This window comes from Puma concolor, chromosome B1, assembly GCF_028749965.1.
Source record: "Puma concolor isolate L17-30 chromosome B1, mPumCon1.1.hap2, whole genome shotgun sequence".
NCBI lineage: Eukaryota > Metazoa > Chordata > Mammalia > Carnivora > Felidae > Puma > Puma concolor.
Window position 1 is genome coordinate 41,007,646 of NC_141670.1, and position 10,926 is coordinate 41,018,571.

The following is a 10,926-nucleotide window of genomic DNA, read 5'->3' on the forward strand; positions in this document are numbered from 1 at the left end:
CCTGAGCCGAAGTTGGACACTTAACTGACTGAGCCACCCAGGCGCTACTATTAACAAATTGCCACGAACTTAGTTTTTTTACTGCTACTATCAACAAAATGCCATGGACTTAGCAGCTTAAAACAACATAGATTTATTTCCTTACACTTCTGGAGGTCACAAGTCTGGCACACATCTCACTGGGCTGAAATCAAGATGTCATCAGGGTTGTGCTCTTTTCTGGAAGCTTTAGGGGAGAATAAATTTCCTTGACCTTTCTAGCTTCTAGAAGTTGCCTGCATTCCTTGGCTCCTGGCCCCTCCCTCCATCCTCAAAGCCAGCAAGGACCAGTTGACTCTGTCACATTGCATCACTTTGCCACTGACTCTCCTGCCTCTCTCTTCCACTTTTAACCCCCTGTGATTACAGTGGGATGACCTAAATAACCCAGGATAATTTTCCCATATCACGTCAGCCCATCAGCAACCTTAATTCCCCTTTGCCATGGTAACTTACCATATTCACAGGTCCAGGGGATTAGGATACAGACATCTTCGGGAGGGGTTATTCTGCCTACCACAAACAGTATGCTTCCTTCATAAAACTGATAAATACATCAAACCCCAAAGGCAGATTTATTGATTTAGAAAACATTTCAGGTAACCTATCTATACATTGGGTAATTGTACATAACTGCAGTCTTCTGTTCAACACAAACATTGGAACTAACACACAACTGTCACCGGGCCCGACCCAGAGTCCAGAAATAGATTTTGATATTGAAGACTGATATTAAAGATTGAAGATTTGATTTGACATTGGCCTCAACATCCTAATTCAAAGTAGACAGTGAACTTAGCAATACGAATACTGAACACATTGTGGAATAATTGGGCATAGAGAGCAGAATGCAGTTTCTATTTGTGGACAGCTCAGTTTAGTCCTATGGTGGCAGGGGAAATCCTAAATTCCTAGGCTTGGGAATGTCCCATACAGACACAGACACACTTAAACTTTCTTACACAGTGGCCCTCTAAGCAGTATTCTAAAACATTCCAGTTTTCTATGCGTTATACTTCATTTGAGACAAAAAAACAGACTGACTTTCTGTTGCTAAGAACATACCTGTTCTAGAAAGCAAAATTCAACTCAACAGTTTAGAAACAGACTAAAAATACTATTTTTGAAACCCTGGGAAGCTTGTTCTTCACTAGCAATGGAACTCAAAGAGCAGTGGATGACTATCTTTATTTGGGTTGGAGCTTTCTAGAGTCTTAGCTCAGTCCTGTGGAAAACTAGACTTGGCCCAAACCATGTCAGCATCCACCTTCTGGTAAATGGATTCCTCAGGGCAAAATTTAAAATTGATTCGTATTTTGAGAAAATGGAGAAAGGTGTCAACAGTGTTACCCATGTTGAATGCAGTTTATCATGAAGGTCCCTCAAGTCTGTGAATCTTGTGCACATGGAAACATAAAATGTGGCAGAATGGGGTGTAGGATGAAGTGAAGGGGAGGAAAGCACTTCCTCAGATGGCTGAGAGCTACCAAAAGGTGTGACAGTACAAGTGAGCTGAAGGCCAGTCTATACAGGAGTTGGCCCAGCTTCCCAAAGTTAGCCTTTTTCTCATGACTAGGGGAACTCACAGGAAGCCAAAGGGTACATTGAAACCCTTAACTCAGAAAGGTGCCTCTTGTTACCATGGCAACCATCCAACCGGCCATTGTGGTAAGAGGGGGTAATCAGTAATAACCAACTCATTCCTTCTCAGGCCCTGCCCTCCAAGATGAATGCTTCAGAAAGAAAGTACAAAGCTAGGCCTAGAGAGATCCTAGGGACAGAACCCAGGCCTGAGAGTTAAAAGGTCTGGCTGCAGCTTCAGCCCTGACTCAACCATGCTGACCCATCTATGCTGAGAAGGTTCTGAGTTCAACCAATTCCCTTTGGTGTAAACACCCAACAGACATAGTGGCCTCCAAACTCACCCACAGGGGCTTGAGGGGTGAGACAAGTCAAGGTGTAATTCCCTCATCCTTCACCTGGTAAATGTGTGACACTGAGTCCATTACTTAAGCTTCTAGGTCTTTATCCATAAGAAGAGGACTCTATCCCTCAGTCAAAACAAGATGGAGTGTCTGATACAGACTGAGCCTTAAGTCAATTAAGTAGCATGATTTCCTTTCTCTGGTCCCATGTAGATGTTACTCTACCTATTTGATCTGTCTTCTTTTCAGACTATTCCAGTCTATCTCCTTCAAGATTCTGCTCAAGTTCCATTTCCTCAAGAAGCCTTCCCTCTTCCCTGAGCATTCAAGAGATAATATGGATAAAGCATCCAGCACAGCTGGCACAGGACACTCTCAATAAATAGCAGCCACTTTTTCTACACAACTTGGTGCTTATATTTAGACTCCTTTAGTATATTGCTAAGTATTCACTTTACCTCCTCCATAAGAGCATAAGCACACTGAAGACAAGGTCATTTCTTTTTTCCCCTGATGGAGCTTAGGTCACTGCTCCATAAATTCTTAGTGAACTCACTGAAGTCTTTAAGACTTCAATACACACACATAGGGGCACCTGGGTGGCTCAGGTGGTTGAGCATCCAACTTCAGCTCGGGTCATGATCTCGCTGTTTGTGGGTTTGAGCCCTGAGTTGGGCTGCCTACTGTCAGTGCGGAGCCCACTTCCAATCCTCTGTCCTCTCTCTGTGCCCCTCCACCACGCTCTGTCTCTCTCTCAAAAATAAACTTAAAAAAACAAAAACACACACATAAGCTGAAGTGAGTTTAATCTTGTCCAGTGAGGAGACAAGTAAAAGGCAGTACTACTTCATAAACGTGGTAATAACACCTTACCTTTTATATCTTTATAACAGCCAGTGCGTACATTACCTCATGTCATCTTCACAGGCATCCTTTGGGACCCCAGGTAGCACTTCCCAGTCTCTTTCCCAGCAACGTGCACAGATAATATATTTACAAGGCACCCTGGGACATTCCCAGATGCTTCCAGAGAGCAGCTGCCCTATTTCATGCCCAGACACACTGAGAGCCAAGGAGCTCAATATCTTAGCATCCTCAAAAATCCATGGGGGGAAGTTGTGGCCCAAAGTCATGAAGCCAGCAAGTAACAGAGCCAGGACTGGAACCCAGGTATGTGTGACTGGGAGTCATGTGGCTTTTCCCCTTTAGTCCCATAAGTGCTACAGGCTCAGGTCATTCCAGTCATCTCTTTTTCTTCTTCCTCTGTATTTAACAAAGGTCTTATTGAAAATATCAGCCTCTCTAGACTACTGATAAATGGTTTGTGCTGACCCTCGAGCTGAGGTTCAAGGAGTATAGACACAGCAAGGACTGCCAACGCCCATGCTTGGTGACAAAATCCAAAAACTCAGGGAAACAAGGGTAGGAATATTTGATATACTGCCCTTCCTCACTAAGAAGTAATTCATCTTAGAGTTCTCTGTTAAACAAGAAAGTTTTATGCATGTTGTCCTCCAAAGGAGGGTTTTTTCCTGTAGTATTTCAAAATGGTTTAGACTGATTGTAGAGAACTGACAATGTCCCTAGGCTTGGATCACCCACCATGGCAACACCACAAGCCACAGTGGAGAAGGCAGGTGGCTGGGAACTGAATAGATGTAGGTTCAGATTCAGCTCCTTCACTTACTAGCTTAGGCTCTTTAGGTGAATGACCTAACCTCTTTGTGCTTCAATTTTCTCAGTAATAAACAGGAATAAAGACAACAGTTCTTGGGGCACCTGCTGGCTCAGTCACAGGAGCATGCAACTCTTGATCTCGGGGTCATGAATTCAAGACCCACATTGTATGTAGAGATTACTTAAATAAATAAACTTTAGGAAAAAAAAGCAACAGTTCTACCTTTAGGGCTATTGTGTGGACAGGAGATAAAGCATGTAAAATGCCTAGCCCAATGCTGCCACAGGGTAAGTTCTCGATAAATGATGGGTCCGAGTATTAGGCATCACATATGTGACTAGGGATACCAACAGACTCTTTTATGCAATTTCTCTTGTGATAAACTAAAAAGTCTCTCTTTTATACACAAGATAAAGTATACAGAGTATGCGGAAACGTACATGGCTGCAAAGTGTAATCACTATACCAGACTGGAGTTAAATATCAAAACCACCCTACCCAGAGGCTTTCTTCGAGAGGCTCTGAACACAGGGGCAGCCACCAGAGAACACACTATTCATGGTCATCAACTAAAGAGCCTCCTGAGCGCCCACAGCAGCCTTAAGGATTTCCCCACCCGAGGATCCACGCAGGAGGGTAATGGAGAGCTTCCAGGATGGAGCCAGGCTCACTACGTATTTGTGAGAGTGGACTCCTCCTACCCCCTCGGCCCTCGCTTGCTATTCCACCGATAAGTCCTGCCGACTTTACCCATCACACAGCTCTCAGATCTGCCCACTTCTCTCCATCTCCACCATCATCAGCCCAGTCCACTCTCTCACCTGGACTCCTCCAAAAGCCCCCTAACTGGTGTCCCCACGTGACAGGGTAGTGCCGGTAGTGTCCTGGGACCAGCTCTTCTGAGGGCGGATTGTTAAATATTAAGGAATTCAGTGAGACCTGCTTATTAAGTTGTCAGTGGCTTGAAACAAGTCACAGCAGGGGTAGTTACCCTGTGGAAACTGGTAAACACTACGAACTGGGACGTTTTTCTCAGAGAGCTGATGTCCCAGCACACCACTGCCTGGGCCCCTTCCAGTCAGAGTGGAGCCCCCTCCAACCAGCTTCCTGGTGCCCTTCAGATAAAAACAAAAGCACATCTCACTGTCACCATCTACACCCCAGCCTCCCTTGCACCTGGCTCCCCTTGTCCTCCCTTCTGGTCATGCTGGTCTTTCAGTCCCACCTGCTAGCCTAGATCTGCCCCCTTCACAGGGGTTCTGAATAGGCTGCTCCCTCTGCCTGGGTCCCTCCTCCCACTTTCTCAGCCCAGCTAACTTCTACCAATAACTCAGGTCTCTGCTTAAGCGCCACTTCCTTGAAGAAGCCTACCCCAACCTCCTGACGGATCCCACCCCCTGGTATAAGGTATCACTGCTCTGGGCCCCTCTCCCATGTCACACCTATGAGAGTCGGGAGTTTACATTTATAATTATTGATCAATGGCTCTTTCCCTTTTCCAAAAAGATCTTTACAGAAAGTGAATTATTTTATGCACCCCAAACATGTATAATGTAAAGAAATTGCTATGGGAGAACTGAAAGAAAGCCACAGCGAGACAGGGCCCTGGCTGACCAGGAACTTAGAGCCTTGACAAAACACATTCCTACACACAGACGAAAAGGCAGTGTATGAAGCATGCCAAGTGGAGCTGAAGGCATTCAATGGAAGAACTAATTTCCACTGCATGAATAAATCTGCGGCAAGTTTATGGAGGAGGTGGTCTGGAGCTGATCCTGAAGGAATGGCCAGAATTATGTACAGCTGTCCAGGAGACAGAGGCCTATTCCAGAGAGGGCTCAGCCAACCATCTTGTTGGGAGCCAATAAGAGGAGGTGATGCTACAAAGACAGGGTAAGGCCAGACTGTGAAGAGGCCTCAAACAGCAGACTGGGGAGTTTGGCTTTGGCTTTTATAAAACAAAGAACAATAAAAATAAATTTAAAAAGAACAACCATCAACAAAATGAAAAGGCAACCTAGGGAGAAGCTATTTGCCAATGATATATTCAATAAGGGGCGAATATCCAAAATGTAAAAAGAACTTACACAAGTCAACATGAAAAAGCTTAATAATCCCGTTAAAAAATGGGCAGAAGGGGGGCGCCTGGGTGGCGCAGTCGGTTAAGCGTCCGACTTCAACCAGGTCACGATCTCGCGGTTCATGAGTTCGAGCCCCGCGTCGGGCTCTGGGCTGATGGCTCAGAGCCTGGAGCCTGTTTCCAATTCTGTGTCTCCCTCTCTCTCTGCCCCTCCCCCGTTCATGCTCTGTCTCTCTCTGTCCCAAAAATAAATAAACATTGAAAAAAAAAAATTAAAAAAAAAAAATGGGCAGAAGACAGGTGAAAACATTTTTCCGAAGAAGACATACAGATGACCCACAGAAGCATGAAAGATGTTCAACATCACTCATCATCAGGGAAATGCAAATCAAAACCACAATGAGATAGCATCTTACACCTGTCAGAATGGCTAACATCAAAAAGACAATAAATAACAGGTGCTGACAAAGATGTGGAAAAAGGGAACCCTCATGCACTGTTGGTAGGAATGTAAATTGGTACAGCCAAAGTGGAAACCAGTAGGAAGGTTCCTCAAAAACTTAAAAATAGAAATACTATTATGATCCAGTAATTTTACTGCTATGTACTTAATCAAAGGAAACAAAACACTAATTTGAAAACACTAAAAATGCACCCCTGTGTTTACTGCAGAATTATTTACAACAGCCAACACAGTGAAGCAATCCAAGTTTCCATCAATAGAGGAATGGATAAAGAATATTACTCAGCCATAAAAAGAATGAAATCTTGCCATTCATGACAACATGGATGGATGTAAAGGGTATTATGCTAAGTGAAATAAGTTAGAAGAAAGAAAGGTCGTACAATTTCACTTCATGTGGAATCTAAACAAAACGAATAAACAAAAAAAGGAGAAACAGACTCATAAACACAGAAAACTGGTGGGTGCCAGAGGGGAAGGAGTTGGGGGATGGGTGAAATAGGTGAAGGGGAGTAAGAGATACAAACTTTCAGTTGTACAATAAATCTTGGGGATGAAAAGTACAGCATTGTATATATATATATATATATATATATACACATAGTCAATAATACTGTGATAACATTGTTTGGTGACAGATGGTAACTATATTTATCATGGTGAGCACTGTATAATGTACAGAATCACCAAATCACTATGTCGTACACCTAAAACTATTATAACAATGTATGCCAACTATACTTCAATTAAACATTAAATAAAAATGAAAAACAAATTAATTTTTTGAACAGGGGAAGAAACTTGAAAGTAGTAATCTTAGAAGACTAATCCATACACATACACACACATTTACACATTTTCAGGCCCATATCTATAAAGCCAGGAACAAATTCCAACTGACAATAGCTTTCCAAACTCATGGAGCAGATGGAGGCCATTTTGAGCTAGAGATGACAGACACATGGCGCATCTGGACAGAACTCCTTTCGAGGGAAACCAAACGTCTCTAGGTCAGCTGCTGCGAGATACTTGCTGTAGTCAAGAATCCAAAAGCCTTGGCCTGTCTAGAGCAGCCCAGCCCAGGTATCTGTGGGCCACAGAACAGTCTGAGTCTTCTGTTGTAATGTTAAATCCGTAGCTATACTCAGACCAGAATATATTTGAGCCAGTTGTGATTCTTTTTTTTTTATTCTTTTTTTTTAATTTATTTTTGAGAGAGAAAGAGTACAAGAGGGGGAGGGGCAGCGAGGGAGAGGGAGACACAGAATCCAAAGCAGGCCCCAGGCTCTGAGCTGTCAGCACAGAGCCCGATGCAGGGCTCAAACTTGTGAACCATGAGATCATGACCTGAGCTGAAGTTGGATGCTTAACCAGACTGAGCCATGCAGGCACCCCAAGCCAGTTGTGTTTCTAAGGCCCCCTCAGCCAGAGGGTTTGCTGGAATTCTGGTTTCCTAGTTGAATGTGGAAATTACCACCTACAGAACTGTACTCTGCCCTCCAGCTCCGACCCCCACATTCCTCCACGGGTCGTTTCATCCACTCAGAGCTGATAGGACTCAGGCAGGGTTTAGAATGTCTTCCAACTACTGATAAAGGAGGGTGGCTGTCTGGAATGATGCTCTGACATGGCTGGCCAGTAGCCTTGAGGACCCCCACTCCCACCCCCCCGCACTGGCTGCCACAGCAGGCTCCTGGGAAGTGGTGCACAATTTGCCATTCCTTTGATCCAAAAAAGTGCTCTGCAGCCCCTGATCAAAAAGCAGGTGCCCTCCTTCAAGGACTTCAGAGGTCTGATTTTGGGGTCAGGAAGCTAATTTTAGCTACTTGGCTAAGCTTTTGGTTACGCTTTGGTTAAGTTTTTCTGATATTAACTTTATAGCACTCTCAGATAATTTTTCAGGAGGTCACGCACATATCACGCATGGTACAGACAGGGGCCTATGGAGGCATGCTGCAGGTTCCAAATGCCCCGCTTAGGTAGATTATGGATTATATTATCCAATTTCAATAAAATGACTCTCATAAAATGGACAAATGGCTAAAGAAATTCCTGTAGTGAACTTTATTTAGTACATGTAACATCAGCATAAGCAAACAGGAATATGGAAGAACTAACACTTCTATGAGAAACTAATTTCAGACACATAAGGAGTAAAAACAATAAGGATAGAATCAGATCTAAAAAGAAATTAGTCCACGGGCGCCTGGGTGGCTCAGTTGGTTAGGTGTCCGACTTCGGCTCAGGTCATGATCTCACAGTTCATGAGTTTGAGCCCCGCGTCAGGCTCTGTGCTGACAGCTCAGAGCCTGGAGCCTGCTTCGGATTCTGTGTCTCCCTCTCTGCCCCTCCCCTGCTCATGCTCTGTCTCTCTCTGTCTCAAAAATAAATAAAACATTTAAAAAAAATTTTTTTAAGAAATTAGTCCAAATAATTCAAAATTATAAAAATTGTTTGAATTATGGATTTTCCTCCACTATCTCTAATGGTAATTCTTTCATATGGATCTGTATACTGTGTGCTGTGCAGTACTGCAAATACTGGGAAGATGTTATAATTGATACATATTTAAAATGTTTTTAAATTAATTTTTTAGGGGCGCCTGAGTGGCTCAGTCAGTTAAGCGTCTGACTTCGGCTCAGGTCATAATTTCACGGTTCGTGGGTTCGAGCCCCGCGTAGGGCTCTGGGCTGACAGCTCAGAGCCCGGAGCCTGTTTCAGATTCTGTGTCTCCCTCTCTCTCTCTGCCCCTCCCCCACTCATGCTGTCTCCCTGTGTCTCAAAAATAAAATAAAAACATTAAAAAAATTTTTCTAATTAATTTTTTAAACAAGTGTATTTCACTATGCTCATCCTTTAAATTTTTCTATTTTTTCTATTTTTGTATGTTTTAGAACACGTAATATATTAGTATACAACATATCAGTACATGACAGTATAATGGCAACACAGATCCTAATTTAAAATATATATAATTGAGGGGCGCCTGGGTGGCTCAGTCGGTTAAGCATCCCACTTCAGGGGTTCCAACCTCACCTCCAGCTCTGTGCTGACAGCTCAGAGCCCAGAGCCTGCTTGGGATTCTGTCTCTCTCTCTCTGCCCCACCCCCACTGGTGCTGTCTCTCTCTCTCTCAAAAACAAATATTAAAAAACAATAATAATAAAATAAAATATATATAATTGGAGGTGAAAACTTAAAATGTTTACTATTTATTTCGGGGGCATAGCCAGTAAAGCTTGGAGACCACTTAGAGTCAGCTCAGCAGCCCTGAAGCCCCTTCCCAGTTCCCTTTTCTCACTCAACAAGTCTATAACCAAAGGTGAGCCCCATTCTCCCACCCAGCACAGTGTTGGGGAGAGGCAATTTGAGGGGAGCCTGTCTTCCCCAGCTCCTACCCCTGGTCGCCCTTGGTTCTTCCCAGCTCCAGAGCCCCTACCTGATTGTGCCATCGAATGACGTTTCCAAATCCCCCTGTCCCAAGTCGTTCTTTCATCTCCCAGGCCCCACATGTCTGGGTTGGCAGCGAAGGTGACCAGCTCATACTGAGGATGTGCTAACTCTGTAAGCAATTTGGTGTGGGGGATAAAAGATTAAAGTTAAGAAAAAATGTAACTCAAAGAGAGGGAGAAGGTAAGAGATACCCTTGCCCTTCAATGAGAGAAGAAAAAAACGAGCTGGTTTTCATTTATAAATAAACCATGTTGTCTAGCTTATTTCGGGGTTTTGGTGGCAAACTTGTTTTTCTCACCTTTCCCCCTCCCCCCACCTGGGCTGTTGTAGAAGGAGACAGGCAGGAAAGTCACTGGAAAGAGAGAATACTCCGCCCCCCCACCCCCACCCCCACCTCGAAAGGGCATCCCAGCCTGGACTCCAGCAAGGGGCGCCCTGCCCCGCGCACATTCTGTTTAGGGTGGCTGGGACAGAATCTGTTGCTGAGTTTCCCCATGGTCATGGTCACGTGTTGTCTTCACTCAGTCCAAATGAATCACGGCTCTCTCCCAAAGCCACCCACCTCGAAGCGGCCACCTGTACCCACCCCGCCCAGGGCTGCTCTGGACCTCCCAAGTCCAACCCGCACAAGAGAAAGGCTTCTACGACCGGAAAACCCCGACTTTTAAACTCGACAGAAGTTTCTTCAGCAGCCTCAAGTGAAGAGGTGCCAGCTCGCCGTTGCAGAGGAGACGCAGGGTCTGCAGGTGGCACCAGGGGGTCCCCGCGGCCGCCCAAGGGACTCACCTGTCGTCAGGGACGCAGGGCAGGGGAGCCGTTCCCCGGGGCGGGGGAGGCGGGGCTGAGGTGAAAAAACCGGGGGCTATGGCACCTCCCCAAAGACATTAAAATGCGGGAATCTTAAACCTCCCAGCCCAGCGCGACTTCCTCAAACACTTCCTGCTCTGACGTCACAGAGCACGTGGGCCGCGGCCCGCCCTTAAAGGCGCCGCGGGGGGCGCCAGCCTAGGCCACGCCCCTTGCCCGCGGTCCTAGGCCACGCCACCGGGCAGGACCCCGGGTCCCTGACCCAGGTGATTCAAGGGGGGCAGCATATGGCTTCTAGACGGCCCCGGTCGGACTTAGACAGGCATTGCTCCTTGAGATAAAAGCGGCCCTGAGATGAACCCGAATACGCCCGCGCCCTTTTTAGACAGTGACTTTAACCTGAAGCGGTTTCTGGGACTGGGGAGATGGGGATTTCCTCACTGGAGCCCTCCTGGGGTGAACTTGACACGCTTCCTAGACTT

At 45.4% G+C, this 10,926-nt stretch overlaps 1 protein-coding gene across 3 annotated transcripts in view; it reads right to left on the reverse strand.

Moving 5' to 3' along the window:
- Nucleotides 1–10,592, reverse strand: part of IKBKB (inhibitor of nuclear factor kappa B kinase subunit beta) — a 74,879-nt gene extending 64,287 nt beyond the window's left edge. Inside the window, exons 1-2 of one of the 3 annotated variants that reach the window (XM_086703594.1) lie at nt 10,424–10,592; nt 9,624–9,746 (exon numbers count right to left, since the gene is read on the reverse strand). In XM_086703594.1, the coding sequence (XP_086559720.1) occupies nt 9,624–9,728 (105 nt within the window). In that variant the 5' untranslated portion in view covers nt 9,729–9,746; nt 10,424–10,592. Of the gene's footprint in view, nt 1–9,623; nt 9,751–10,423 lie in introns of those variants that run through there. The other 2 variants (XM_086703595.1, XM_086703596.1) reach the window with 2 other exon arrangements.
- Between the last annotated feature and the right edge of the window lie 334 nt (nt 10,593–10,926).